This window comes from Actinia tenebrosa, unplaced genomic scaffold (genome assembly GCF_029948245.1).
Source record: "Actinia tenebrosa isolate PJP-AT-01 unplaced genomic scaffold, QUT_ActTen_1.0 PGA_scaffold11__36_contigs__length_13525064, whole genome shotgun sequence".
Lineage (NCBI taxonomy): Eukaryota > Metazoa > Cnidaria > Anthozoa > Actiniaria > Actiniidae > Actinia > Actinia tenebrosa.
In genome coordinates this window covers 10,554,919-10,570,560 of record NW_028292571.1, presented here as the reverse complement: position 1 = coordinate 10,570,560, position 15,642 = coordinate 10,554,919, and the positions used below count along the sequence as shown (strand labels likewise).

General features: G+C 43.6%; 1 protein-coding gene across 1 annotated transcript; it reads left to right on the top strand.

The window, feature by feature from the left end:
* Positions 1-11,556: 11,556 nt before the first annotated feature.
* Positions 11,557-15,528, top strand: LOC148912534 (mucin-like protein). The gene is made up of 7 exons (XM_089027197.1): positions 11,557-11,711; positions 12,110-12,466; positions 13,002-13,102; positions 13,536-13,628; positions 14,007-14,441; positions 14,575-14,720; positions 15,368-15,528. Exons 1-7 carry the CDS (start codon positions 11,586-11,588, stop codon positions 15,526-15,528), a joined length of 1,419 nt encoding a protein of 472 aa, XP_088883323.1. The 5' UTR covers positions 11,557-11,585.
* Positions 15,529-15,642: the final 114 nt, after the last annotated feature.

Sequence of the window (15,642 nt, the reverse complement as noted above, 5' to 3'; positions counted from 1 at the left end):
CTATAGCGCCGGAAGAGGCATTCCGTTACGACCACGTATTGATGTATAAGACATTTAGCTTCTTGGATAAGACGGATGAGGTTATCAACCAAAGCATTAACCGCCCCCGAAGAAGTCCTCACGGGGTTGATGCTGGTGTTCGCCAAACCCTACGAGGCCGGTAAGCGCGACTCCGAAGCCTTTCATAACCCCAACATTACTAACGGTCGGCGTGAATATCAACGGAGTCCCAAACAAGGTTTACTCCCAGGGGATAAAGCCGCAGACGTGTACAGGGAGGCAAAGCGCAAGTTTGGCGACCAAATTAGCCCTGAGGAATTCTTTAATGATAAGTACGCGCTGTGGATTGATATGCGCACCATCAACGACGAATCTATGCACGGTCAGGGCTTACGTCTAGTAAATACGCAGGATGGCATAACATTGGAGATCAAGCGCACCAAAAACGCCAGTGCGGGCGACGGCGACAAAATAAACTGCTACGTTTTCGTGGTGTCTGACGCGCAACTGAGCGTAGAAATGAATCAGCTAAAGAGTGTTGCCTATTGATGGCCATAAGAAAATATGCTATATATACAATGCTTCGCGTATTTCAAAACAACGAAACCAAACTGCAATGCATAGTGCAAGGCGAAACTTTGTACTTCAAAGCAAAGGAAGTGGCGCTAGCGCTGGGTTACGAGCGCCCAAAAGATGCAATTAAGGCGCATGTTCGCGATAAATACAAGGTAAAGCTTAGCGAACTTAGAGTGGAGGTGAATCGCCTCCCCTCTTATTCACAGCCTAATTCCCTGTACGTAACTGAATCTGGGTTGTATCAGTTGATATTTAGCTCTAAGATGCCAACGGCAGAGACATTCCAGAATTGGGTTTTTAGAGGAAGTTCTCCCTACCCTCAGGAAAAACAGGTAAGTATGAAATAGAAAGGCGCTTTGACGGTCCAAACAAGTTGGTATTCAAAATAGAAAATGAGTTTGACCTGCATAAAAAGGTAGTGGACTACATCCGCAGGTTTTACCCCCAAATGCTCATAGCCCTGGTCTGGGTGAACTGCAGGATTCGGTTGGTAAACGTATAAAGTGCTGGCAGAAAAGGATATCAACGCGGGCAACCCGACTTAATGATCTTGAATGCGCATACACATTACTGTGGATTCTGCATAGAGCTAAAGACCCCGAAAGGCAACGGCAGGTTATCTGAAGATCAGCACTACTCTTACAGAGGTATAAGAAAAACGGCTATAAGGTGCTCGTAGGGCAGCGACTACGACGAAATCTGCAGGGAGATCACTGCGTATGCTGAACACCTACGAATTCCCTGCAGGTGGTGTTGTAAGGTCTTTAAAACCTCGGAGACTTTGGCAACACACTTAAAGATATTTCATAGAATATATGGACAAGGATAAATTTAACGAGTTAAAGTTCATCGCAAACACACTGGAAGGATTAGGAATAGGGGAAATCTACGAGATAAAGAATTATGTGGTCTTCGAAGACTTGGACCGCCTGCGCTTGGTCTTAAAGAATAAAAAAAGAACATACACCCTTTGGGCGCCCGATAGGATAAGGTACGCCATCGAAGGGCAGGACGTTACCCATGTTATGAGTCATGGTAAAAAGGATGGCAGGTGGGTATTTGACGTAGTCAAGTATGAGCCTGAGAGTCCTCTGCATTCGTAAGGACGTCTGTTAAAGTCCGCTGCTCCGCAGAGCACCAATGCCCACAAAGGATCCTTCGGAGAATACCCTGTCGCAATGAAGGCAGGTGTATTTTTTACGTGTTTTGGGAGTTGTAATGCAGTCGGCAGGTAGTTCGCAAGTAATACAGTCCATATATTGAAAGGGTAATTAGAATGCCTCCCAGAAAGGCAGCTGCGTAGGCTAGCATATAACATACCTCAAAAAAAGATGTCTGATAACGTTGACATCTAGGTTAAGTCTTTGTTAAGACACTGGGAACCTCGAAATAAAGACACCCAATAATGTTAACAATTAGGTTAGATCTTTGTTAAGGAATAACATACCTCAAAAAAAAGATGTCTGATAACGTTGACATCTAGGTTAGATCTTTGTTAAGACACCCGGAAGCTATTTCAAAGAGTGTCTTAGAATGTTAACAATTAGGTTAAGTAATTGTTAAGCAGTTGAAGATATGTTCTTCTTCTCTGACACAACCACAGCGATCACACTCCTGCCTCCAATACTCCCTTTTAGTCCACGGAACGCCTTCGGCGCGTTCAAAGGAGGGGAAAGTACGGACTATTTTCTTATGGTAATCTATGCGATTCCTTAAGTAATCCTCTTTATGCGGGCAGCGACTCATCAAATCCGCACATTGGTAGCAATCCACGCCTTCCAAGTCGTAGCTCCTAAAGTGGAACTTATAACTTAGTTCATGCGTTTTCCGGTGCGTTTGAAGACGTTGTCGACTACTAAGTATCTTATTGCAGAAACCACACTGCCTGGTCTGATCACAAACTTCTCTCTTTAAGTGTTGCTGCATTCCCAAAGGGAATTCCTTATTGCAGCCCTTGCAAAGTATGCAAATACGCTTGTCCTGATGTTGTCGCATCTTTGAACAGTACTGAATTCCTTACCACAATCCTTACAAACTTTACTCAATTTCTTTGTGCAAACACCATTACGGACATGGTATTGTAGTCTTTGCTTGGAGCTAAACTTCTTTTTACACGCCGCGCAGTCCATCTATACATAACAGTACGATAACCACTATATAACATCTTAACAAAGATCTAACCTAATTGTTAACATTCTAAGACATCTTTATTTCGAGGTATGTTATTCCTTAACAAAGATCTAACCTAATTGTTAACATTCTAAGACATCTTTATTTCGAGGTATGTTATTCCTTAACAAAGATCTAACCTAATTGTTAACATTCTAAGACATCTTTAATTCGAGGTATGTTATTCCTTAACAAAGATCTAACCTAATTGTTAACATTCTAAGACATCTTTAATTCGAGGTATGTTATTCCTTAACAATTACTTAACCTAATTGTTAACATTCTAGGGGGGATATTGAATGAAGTCCTTAACGGACTCCTTAGCCCACGTCGCCATCGTCAACAAGGCGCCAAACCGTTCTGCACGCTTCAGACCGCACATTTCATCGTACAATTCCTGCACGCGCTCTTTTAACCGGTTTATCTCCTTCCTTTGCATTTCTATGGTGTCTTTTTTATCTTTTGCGTCGGCTACGATTCTTTGCATTGCTTCCACTGGTTCCATCTATATATGAACCCAGATCACATACCTTGTAACGCTCTGATAGTAGGACCCACCGGCTGTGGAAAGACACAATTTGTCGTGGAGCAGCTATTAGGACCCTTTAGATACCGCTTCGACTATATCGTGCTATTATGCCCCACCTACAGGAATAATGTTACCTGGGAAGGCATAGGCAGGAATGATGACGACTTCTTCGTAGATATCTTAGACCCCAACGAGTTATCCAGCCATCTTAAGTTCTGGCACAAGCAATTCCCTAAAGATACACAGACTTTACTCATACTGGATGACATTGCCTGTGGGGATGACGTAAAAAAGCGCACCTCCGAATTGGTGAAGCTTGCTTTCAGCGGTAGGCATGACAATATCAGCGTTTGGTTACTCTCGCAGCAGCTTACCAGCGTCTCTAAGCCCTTCAGGGAAAACATAGGCTCCCTGGTCGTATTTTATACTCCGAGCAAGTCAGACCTGGAAACCATCTTAAGCGACTACGGCGGTGAGATAAGCAAGGAACAGTTGCATGAATACATGCGGCATTTAAAGACGCATCAACATTCCAAGATGATCTTTTCTTTGAGGTTTCCTTATGACGTTAATGTATATGGAGATTGAGCAGCTCTTAGATGAAGTCCCCACACAGTTAGACGAAAGTAACCTCAAGGAACAACTCAACATCCTTGTGTCTTCGGGGAAGTGTAAAGAAATGATAGGCAAGGAACTTACCCATGAGCAAGTTAACAAGTTGTCAGAAGAGGAGGTTAAGAAGTTCCATAAGAGGTACGAGGCTGCCCTTGCAAGTAAGACCACAGACGCCGTCGCAGACTCCGCTATCCGACTTGCGACTAAATTGCTTGGACTTGCACTGCCCATAGACGATGTGGAGCAACTGCGGAAGGACATAAGCGAGGACTATGTCATCGCCCAAGAACTTAAGATAACCTGCGGCTGGTTGTCTTTGAAGTGCGGTAAGTTAATGGCAGTCGCCTCTGCGGCACTTCACGTAGCTCAGCACGTCGACTTGAAGGAACTTACGGCCTCTTGGAAGGACTTCAAGAAGAACAGAGACGTTGAAAAGGTCTTCCAGGCAGCACTTACTGAGGTACCTGATCAAGTCGCCTCAAGTACCTAGTCAAGTCGTTGTCAAGTCACCTCAAGTACTTAGTCAAGTCGTCCTTAAGTCATTCTCAAGTACTTAGTCAAGTCGTTGTCAAGTCATTGCCAAGTCATTGTCAAGTCGTCATCAAGTTACTTGTCAAGTCCTTCAAGTCCCTTAATATAAGATGAGTGACACCGAAGAACAACCAGAAAAGGCTCCCGTAGAAGATACCAAGATTACCAAGGCTAAATCTCCGGGCAGAGTCGCTGCCGGAAAGAAGCTCGCGGAGATGAATAAAAAGAACAAAGCAAAGAAGGAGGAAAAGGTGGAGGAAAGAGAAGAGGAATCCTTTATCAATCCTGGGTACGTCATTGGCGCGTTAGGAGTCGCTATAGCAGCAGGCAGCCTCTACTTACAATGGCGGGCTACGAAGCCAAAAGTAAAGTGGGAGGCCGCAACATATCACGCACCTGTGGAGGTTAGAAAAAGTAAGATCCCTGAAATGGAATAACCTTCTCGCTTTGTAATATAATGTCGACCGCGTTGTTGAAAACTGTTGAAGAAGCAGCTATCATTACTTCTATTGTTGCGGGTATTGGTTGGGTAGGTAAGAAAGTGCTCAAAGAAGACTTTACTGAAGACCCAAGCAAGAGCTTCGCTAACTTTGCTAAGATGACCGCTGCCGTAGGCGGGGCTATCATGCTAAAGGATTACCTACGAAAGGAAAAGTACCTGCCTACGACGTAATATATAATGGCTGGCTTAGTCGCAGGTGGAGTCATTGCAGCTTTAGCATTCACTGGAGCTAATTATGGCGGTCAATATTTGGATAGATTAGTCAGAGGCGACAAAAGCGGTGCCGCCGAAAGGAAGAGACACGACTTAGCGCTGGAGAAATATCAGCGGGACGTGGCAGCTTGGAATGAAAAAAGACAAGCTTACAGGGATTGGTTGGATAAGAACTACCAAGACAAAATGCAGGCAGACAAGAACTTCGAAAACACAGACTACGCCTTCAAACTTTATGCGCAAGCACACCCCGACTTTAGAATGAAAAAGCCTCAGTTCAAGAATTACTACCAGCCTTCTAAGAAACCAAAAGACAATGAATTGGTCTTTGTAGGAGTCGCAGGGCTGGCGGGAGGCGTGGCCTTGGCGTATCTAATATAATGATCGTCTTTTTGGAAAGCGACAAGAATAACTTTACTACTTATCTGAATCCTCCCATCCGCGCGGAAAGGGTTCGGCTGGTTAGTTGCTCTTTGTACAATTCTTGGTATAATTTAATTAATGGCTTTGTCGTCGTGACTTCCACCAAACCAAAAATACCAGATTCCCATTACACCCCCATAACACTGGCTAAGGAGCTAGCAAAGCATGGATATACTCTTACCACAGGATTACCCCATGAAATGAAATTCAAGAAAAATAGTGGAAGCGCTAATTTAATGGGCAGTCCATTGGTAGAACTCCTAGGTCTTACTAGTACCACGATAAATAGCGGCAGTACATATGATGTGAAATGGAAAGTCGCATCCTCTTACGAAGTCTATTGCGACTTGGTTCATAGTTACAACAATGGAGAAAAGTCTTCTCTTATGTCCAAGTTTCTACCCAAAGGTAATCCATTTGACCCAGTAGAATACACTCCCATTTCTTTGGAATATGATTTGTCTAATTTGGTAGAAAGCATAAACATTACCATTAAAGTGGACGGAGAGACGGTGGATTTCAACGGACGTAAGATCAATCTTGTTTTGGAATTCATATAATGGGCCGCGTAGAGGACAAACTCCAAAGGATTTACTATGGGCCTGAAGGCTATTGGAAAGGAGCGTCAGCTATCGAGAAACTCGCGACCGCGGCCAGGGTATCAGAAGAAACGGCTAAGAACTGGTTAAGAAAACAAACCCTCTGGCAGGTTTATCTTCCCGTGCCTAAGTACATTCCCAGGCCCAGCTTTACCGTAAATGCCCCCCATGAAGTTCATCAAGCGGATTTGCTTTTCTTGCCGCACGATAAGGTGAGAAAGAAGACCTATAGGTACGCTTTGACCGTAGTCGATATCGCAAGCAGATACAAGGACGCCGAACCTATAACCAGCAAGGATTCTGGGGAAGTCGCAGAAGCCCTAGGTAGGGTTTATAAGCGCGTCTTGAAATGGCCTAAGCTGCTGCAAGTGGATGCGGGGACGGAGTTTATGGGCGTGGTTACCAAGACCCTGAAAGACCACGACACTAAGATTAGAAGAGCTAAAGCAGAGTACCACAGGGGTCAGAGCATCGTCGAAAGATTCAATAAGACCTTGGCCGAGCGTCTCTTTGGGTACCAGTATTGGAAAGAGCTGGAAGATCCCTCCAAACGCAACAGGGAATGGACTCAGAGGCTCCCCCAGGTCGTCGCAGCTTCGAACAACGAGGCGGCCAGGGCTACGGGAATGAAACCCAAGGATGCCATAAAAAAGAAACACGTGGAACACAAGTCCTTCATCAGAAGTTCGAGGGCGGTCTTCCCCCAGGAAAAAAGATTAGGCGATGTCACGGTTCGATATCTCTATGAGTCGGGTGAATTAGAAGGAGGATCCAAAAGAGCTACGGATCCTAATTGGTCTTTGGAAACTTATCAGATCCGAAGTGCGATAGCTAAGAAGGGCCAGCCCATCTTGTATTATCTTCATGATGGTCCCACGCGTGGGTTCGTCAAAGAAGAACTGCTTATCGTGTGATGTCCGAATGCTATCGTATGCACTCCGTCATCACACATCCATCGCTTACCGTCAAATGCAGACAGTGACACCTTCTCCTGCGTGACGTTATGTATCTGATGACCATAGCTGCGCAGGCTGTTCATCTTATGCCGCTGTTCCTTGCGTGTTCGTAATACGTTGAGGTAGGACTCGTGCGTAATGTCCTTCTTAACCACATACTTTTTTACGCCTTTAGCTTTCTTTTCTACGCCGTCTAACTTTAGCACGCTGTACATCTTTGGTTTCAGACCCACGTATTCCACGATGGGTTTTCCTAACATTTCGTCTTTCATCTTCCCAATTACCTTCTTATTCTTCGCAGAGTAAAGGAAGTGCTCCTTCGGGTAACCGCTGGTGTCGTACTCGTCTATGTCGGGGAGGCAGTCTTTGTAAACGTCTTCCGTTTGCACTTCTAGAATTAGGGAGTCGGTGTCTGTGTACAGGAGGCGACAGCGGTCTCCGTACTTTGGCTTAAGCTTATCGTAGTAGAACTCGTACATAAGCAGCTTCGATAGATCCAGCACCGTAAAGCCTGTGTAAACGGGCTTGTTTAGTAAGAGGTTTGCCCTTTTCATGTGAATCACGTAGAAGTTCAGCATTTCTACGTATCTAACGAAGCCTGGCTGTGACACGTATGCTTCTGCTTCCTCTTTGGTGCTGACTATTTTTACGCTTACGCGCTTGCGGATGTTCTCCATTGTCTTTCCGAACACGCTGTTGTTCATCAGTTTGAAGAGGTTTTTCTCGAAGTCATTTTTCGCTGCGGTACGCTTTTGCGTGTTAAAGTCAATGTAGGGGCGCATCCAGGGTTCCTGCGTGAATTTTAGGACTCTGTGGATCTTCTCTACGCGCATTCCGTGTCGCACGTAGAACTGCAGGTTGCGGTAATGTACCACATACTTCTTCTTATCCATCAGGTTCATAGTTAGTTTCCTGTACGGTTTGTAACCAGGGCACATTTGCTTTTGCAGCGGACTTAGCTGCTTAAATGGTATCTCTATCGCTTCTGGTGCTAAGGGGAACTCATTGTGTTCGTCGTGCAGGCGCTCTGGGTACTCCAGATCCACTTCTAAGACGTAACCCTTGTCTTCCTCCTTTCCTACCTGCATGTAGAAGTCTATCGGCTTCACTGGATCCCATTCGAAGTCTCTCACAGGTAGGTACTGTGACATTGCCCAACCATAAAGGTTATTCGCATCCAGGTAGTAAATGTATGTGGTTGGTTTCTCTGGGTCGTGCTCTACTAAGGGGTTGTTTGCGCGGGCGTAACGTCGGCTGGGTCCGCATACGCCGCCACGAATACCGTCTTCCATAAACCGATACATGTCGTACTCCGTTAGGAGATCCAACTGCGCATTTGTCTTCTTTAACAAAGCACTCCAGCTGAGCCCAGGAGCCGTGTAGAAATTAGCGGGATCCAATCCGTAATATTCCATAGCCATCTTTCTGAAGCTTTGGAAAACATCTGCAAGCAGCACTACGTCAGACCTTAGGTAGATGTCGTGGTAGTCACCCATGTTCTCACAGGAGTACTTTTCCCACACGTCTAACGCATGCTGGTACTCCTCATCCTTTATACCAGACTCGTTTAGGGTGCTGTAGAAGCGATCTTTGGGTGGTAGGGGTTCCTTGAATCGATCCCAGGAGTCCATGTATTCGTATGGGTAGACTCCTTTCCTTTCCGCGCCGTATTGACTGGAAATGGGAAAGTTGGTGTTATACTTTACGAGGTTTGCTAAGGAGTCCGCCATAAACTGCTGCGAATCTAAGAACTTTAGCTTACCCACAGTTACGGACATGTAGCGCTCTTTGTTGTTGGGTATGCATTTGACGTCGGAGCCGTCTGTTCCTTGTAGTAGCAAATGGGAGTCGTAACCGCGGAGGTTGTGAAAGAACACCGGAATCTCCATGTCTGGATTTACTTTGAAGTTTATATTGCATTTCCAATGAGCCGCTCCTCTGTATTTACCCGTGATGTGGCAGTGATCCCTAACCTTATCCACATAGAAATCCTCAACAAATGCTTTGTGGCAGTGAATGCAGTGCGTGGAGGGCTTTCCCGGCTTCTCACCTTTCTTAGCATACTTCCCGCATTTAAAATGAGCTTCTCCTAGATACTTTCCATCTTCATCCCACGCTTTCTTGGCTCGTCTTCCAAACTGAAGAAGCGTATGTTGGCAAATGTGGCATTTTTTTGCCTTGTTAAAAGCCTCCTGGTTCTCTTTGGTAAATTCCATCTTCTTTGGACGTCTTAATTGTTCTCTAATCTCCCCCTCCTCTTCTCGCAATGCTTCTAGAAACTCATTAGCTGCGTTCTTACCTCGGTAAATCACAGGAGGGTTTGCTTTACCGTCTGATCTGACTACTATGTAACCAAAGGAGCAGATCTCGTGTAATCCTACCTTATTCGTGGCGCCACGTTTCTGCTCTTCCTTAGTTATCAACGCTTCGAAGTCTGCATATATCACGTAAGGCACTTGCATCTGCTTTTGATGGTCTGCGTATGAAAGCTCTTTGTTGGTGGGCATCTGGATCCGTTGCGCCACTTCTTCGACTCCGCGGCAGATCTCATCGTGTTTCTTTAGGGTATTTAAGGATGTAAATGACAGCAAGCAGCAGTCGCAGAAGTACTTTTTACCTTTGTGCTTAGTATGTCTGTAGAATAGTCTGCTAATGTGTTTAACCCATGAGTAGTGTCCGCCGTGGTAGAATAAATGTACGCGCTCTCCTTTACTTTTTGACAGAACTAACGGTACTATCGTCTGCTCTCTGACTCCGTAAACGTTAATTGCTAGATCGTTTATTTCCTCAAATATGGGGATGTCTATCAACTGCATGGGAAATTCCACACCATCCCACTCTAAATCATCTGTGGGATACTTACTTGTCCTACAGGGATCCTTCTCTGCTGGATACAGTGCAGACCTGATTGCCCACATAAAGCATCGATTGTCTTCATTCTTCACGTTTACAATAGCCTTCTTCCTTTCTACCCACGTTGGTAGCGGTACGTAACTCCCCCCTCGTATGGGTACGTACCTGGCTATACTTATCTCTATTCCTTCAACCTCCTCTACTGTCCAACCCGATCCTTCTTTCGTGTAGTTAGACAGCGACTCCATTATTGCTTCTAAGGCTTCACTGAGTGACCTATCCAGATTCGTGGATTCTAATATCACTAACGACTTTGATCGCAACATTGCTGTCGTCATTACCTCGTCTTTTGACAAACTTACTTCTACCATTATGCTCGCTTTCAGGGCTCCTAATTCTTCTATACCTTTTCGGAGAGTCCTTTTAACCTTCCTTTCTGACTGACGCCAAAACTGTCTAACGTCAATCTCACCGTTACCGGGTATTGACACCGTGCTGAAGTTGCTTTGGGATTCCATCTATATAATAGGAAATATTTTATACCTAATACCAAGCACTTTTTAGGTCGTCGTAGTCGTACTCACAGTCCTGACAATGCCAAAACAATTTAACCTTAGTCTCAAACTTCTTACCACATCCACAATCATAACTGCTCATACACTTCGTCTTCATTTTCAAATGCTTTTTCAAATCCGCTTCTTTCTTAAAAGTTCTCTTACATTCTTCGCACTCCATATATAGACTAACATATTTAAGTGCGCTGTTGCCCCCAACCACACTTGGAGTGGGTTGTTTCCGTAGGTGGATTTTTGACACGGGTCTTGCCCGTGTCGAGATTGCGCTGGAACCCCCATTCCCTATACTACTAGAATACAAGAAACATTCATTCCCATAATCTAAGAGGATCTTCTCACGGCTTATTTGTACCCAGACAGTATAGTGAATCAGGGAAACTCAGTTTTAACTACAGAGGGGCTGTTCTTTGGAATAGCCTCCCTGATAATATAAAAAGTGCGACAACATTAAGTAACTTCCGTAAGTCACTGGATGATTTTTTCAGTAATTACAATACGTAATATACTCTGCCAGCAGAGGTACTCTCCCCCTTTAGCTAAATTACCAAGGATGAGGTCGTATTGTGCCTCTGCTGACAGAATATTGAATATAAAGTATTGTTGACATTCTCCATTATCTATCTCTTATGTGTGTATGTATGTCGCTGTTTATCGGTGTGCTAATACGGGCCACCACGTGGTGAAACATGTCACGCAATATTGTGGATGTTTATGGTATGCTTATACGGGAAACAAAGTTGTGCAACATGTCATGCACCAATAATACAGAGCAAATATGTTGCTTCTTTTACCACTAAGCATACAACATGCTTCATAGAGTAGGATAACTTCTTCTTTTTGCAATAAATAATTCGTCTTGAATAGCGGGAATGTAATGCCAAAATCATTCGTCAATCTGCAACCTACGAAGCGACAATCTTGCGCGACATGCTACCTTGAGTATTGCAAGAAACCTGATGAATTGGTCAAACACGAACGCTAACTACTGTGTACTGATATTTTATACAAGCGCCGACCACGACACCACCAGGGTCTGATCCAATTATGTATCCGTATGGAAGCGAGGCTAATGACACACAGATAACTGGATATTATGATTGGAAATGTCCTGAGATCCAGTTAGATGCAAGAGGCATGGTATTTTTTAGAAGACGACACTACAAACTTTATGTAAGTAGCAATGTCAAGGTGATCGGCGTAAAAGAATATTTCTGAATGCTTAGTAATTACATGTGAGTAGAGTTTGCTAGGTCAGTTTATTCTCAGAGTTCACGCTGGTTTTCCTCGAAATATAACACGCTAAATTTCAATGCAATCTGGGGGGTATAATAGCCATTGTTCTGATTCAGAGCAGCCCAGAAGTTGTTTCAGGGTTCGATCTGTGAGTTAGTCATTCTCTGACTTTAATACGCCCAGGGATTGTTTCAATGTATCGATCAAATTTGGGGGGAAAAGGTTGAATATGAAGAAGTAAGCCTGTTTTAGAAATGACCTTTGCTATTTACAACCAGGCAAGTCTTCCAAAATCTTGAAATAAGATATTCATATTCAAAATTTTTTACTGCTAGGTATGTCGCAACGGAATGATATCATTCAATCATCCCTGGTACCGAAGGTGGCCCAGCAACTTTGCACATCGTTTCTGGTTTGAAGAAGAAGCCATACTTGCACCTTACTGGGCTTTGATTGACAGAGTGTACTCATTTCGTTCTGGCGTTTCTAAAGTGTTTTACCATCTTTACAAGGACAGTGATAAAGATCCTGCAGCGCAAAATATACTAAGAAGGGCAGTGGAAGATGTCAATAAACACACTCAAAACAATATGTTACCTAAGGAATTTACTAATGCAACATTGGTTCTAGTCGTCACGTGGGTTAACATTAGACACTGGTACTCAGGGTGGAGATCTGAATTACGGGATAAGGTAATGTTCCCATAGCAAAACTCTTATCACTCTCAAATTGTGCTAGAAGAGAAAATTACGAACAATGAGGGTAATGCGTGGACATGACATGACGTGACATGTTCAAGCATTTTCATTGGATGAATAATTATCGTGCGCAATGCCTAGTTCAAAGGTGCTGTTAATCTCCACGGCGTGACTCTTTCTGTTTCGCGCAGTCATGCAATTTCTTATTGCATTTGATAGGTTAAAGTGGATGTGCAGTGTGACCGCTGTATGTCGTGACTTTCGTCTTTGTTGGACTTTAGCCAGTACATTCAGCATTTATCCCTAGTAGCATGGCTACATGTACCGAGCGCATTGAGATTTTTAAATGCGCCAAAATAACTTATTTATTATCATTGTTATTATTAAAAATAATTCTAATCGCTATCACGCATTCGTAAGGGAATGTGTCGTACCCACATGGGTTCTGCATGGGCTTCCATAACATAATACTAGATCTGCTATTTCAAATGATACACTATACGCAATTCCTTTTTGATTTATTTTAAAGTACAACACATTCCAGGCCGTCCTCATTACAGACAACGTATTCTCTTTCGTCATGTACAACTATCCTAAAAATGGCATTCAGTGGTCTGTTCCTGCTGAAAGGTATCGTGTTTTGAATCTTCTCCAGTTTCGTTTCACTTCTCTTCGAGGCCTTTCTTACGCTTTGCATGTGCGATCACCTCCAGTGGCTCCGGTTAAGGAGATCCAGTATCTCTCTAGCTAGCAGACTAAGGATTAACGCCGAAATTCACATGAGCCGAACCCAATGACATCACAGAAGGCCGCCTTGTTATCCATTGTTTCAATTAGGTTCGGCTCATGTGAAGCTCATAGTTTAACCAGAGTCTTAATAAGTTAGGCGAGTGCACCTTCGGCGCACAAGTGTATACACCGCTTAGTGGACTGTAAACAAAGCGCAGAGTTTGTGCATAAGAATGGCACATAGAGCCAATGGTACCGACCCAATCTCAACTTGCTTTGATATGTCTTGTCTTAGTTAACAAAATTTGTGAATCATTAAGTATTTTGTCAACAGAGAGGATTATAATAGATACTGGAAGTCCAAGGGTCTGCCTGTAGTGGGCTTCAATGCAGGACACGGGAATGACATTTACTACAATCATCCAAGGTAAGTAAATGCGACACTATTTTGCTTAAAAAAAAGAGAAAAAAAGTCAACAAGTAGGGATATTCAATCGCTGATACACGACAAGTAAACGTTACAGGACACGCGGGAAGTCATTGATAAGTTGTTCACATAACAAGTCTGCGCTTAAAATACAACCTAACGGGCATTCTAATGATGGCGATGTTGATAATGATGATTATGACGATGACGATGATGATGATGATAATAAAGGTGTGGATGACAATGACGACGATGTTGATCGGATGACGGCGGCGGTTAATGTGGTGATGACGACGATGAGGATAATGACGATGTTGGTGATTATGGTAATGATAATGTTTACTGTTGTTAACTGTATTATTATTTTTTACTTTACAGGTCTGGTTGCGTAATGGCCGTCGACATCGACCAGATAGAAGGATTGAACATCTTCAAATCACCTGATAGCCATACCATTAAATCTACCCGGAATGGAATACGAGGAAGAGTATTCATTCGTCTTGAAGACTCGCGAGGAGAGGAGGACCACAGGCTTAGATGTGTGAAATGGTACTACCAACAAGGAGATCATCGCGCATTTACGCAGTCATTGCAACCATGTCCTTGCAGTGAGTGGCAAGCACGGAGAGATAGAAGATTCAGGCTTACCACGTGGAGTTGGCCTCGCATTTGCTACTACTCTCGCTTTCCTACCTCATGGGGGTGGGGACAGGAGTGCTGTTACAAGTTTGAGAGAGCACAGGGCAGGTGGGGATGGTGGTGGTGGATAAGCTTTTTAGCTTATGGGTTTCCGGATGGAGGCAACGCGCACAGGTAAATAGACGTACCAACAATTTTGAATTTCATATTCTTTGGATAGGTGGAACGAGGAAAAGGCAAGGGAGGAAAAAGGGAAAATGACATTAATCCAAACAGTATCAACCGGAGTAACGTGTTTGCTTTTCAGGTTTCATAAGTATAGGTACCCCACTGAATACCAGAATGATGATAAACAGGCGTATCAAGACTGCTGTATCAAAAGTAGCATGTGCTGGATGTACCAAGAAGTACGGCCATCAGACACGTGTTCACGTTACGTCCCACCGAGATGGAGTGAGTAAAGAATTGCAATGGTGTCACCGTGTTACTGTGTTTGCTCTTTACTCCGACGAAGGACTATCGTCCAAAACGTGGTGTCGAGATAGTTGAAAAATTTTCTAAAACACGGTGTCTGAGTTTCATTTTTCTTCACTTAACGGTATTTTAACATATGCACTGGGTTATCAAATTTTCAAGAGCAATTGGTTTCTTTATATCAGGATCTTTTTTCCCGATCCATTGTCTCCTTTCTATACACAGGCATCCCAGTGTGCAACATGCGCACCAACTAATCCGATCGTGAAGAGGAATACTCTAATTCCGAGTTCTCTGTTGCTCAGGGTTAGCCTTAAATTTGTGCAGAATATTCCTGTGTTCCAGTGAAGGTCCGTGGAATTTCAAAGTGTTTGTATTGTTGAAGTTTTGCATTCTTTACTTTACCGTTGGTATTTGTTAATATTTAGACACTGAAACGAGGCTAACCTTGAGTAAATGATTCTGTGATCAAAGAACACAGCTGTATTCTGGAAATCGAAAATGGTCAATTGGTTTGTTGCGTTAGATCTAGATCCCAGTTCCTTCGTCTCTAGTCTGTACACAGGAATCCCGCCACAAAAATAAATAATATTAATCCTAATTAACTACTATGATTCCTTTTCAAGGTTGGTTTTGGGGCGACCCTCACTTTGTTACAATGGACAGGAAGAACTACACGTTCAACGGTCTTGGAGAGTACGTCATGTTGGATGCTAAAGATGGTTACTTTCAGCTGCAAGCCCGAACGAGCCTTGCTAAAGGAAATGGTACTGCTACCGGTGTTTAGTGGAGCTGTAGCCAAGAGAATAATTCTATTCCAGTTCAAGTTACCTTGCCGTATGTAAATGGTAAAAACATGGGAAAATATAGCTCATGCTTTTAAATTGTCATCCTCATTGTA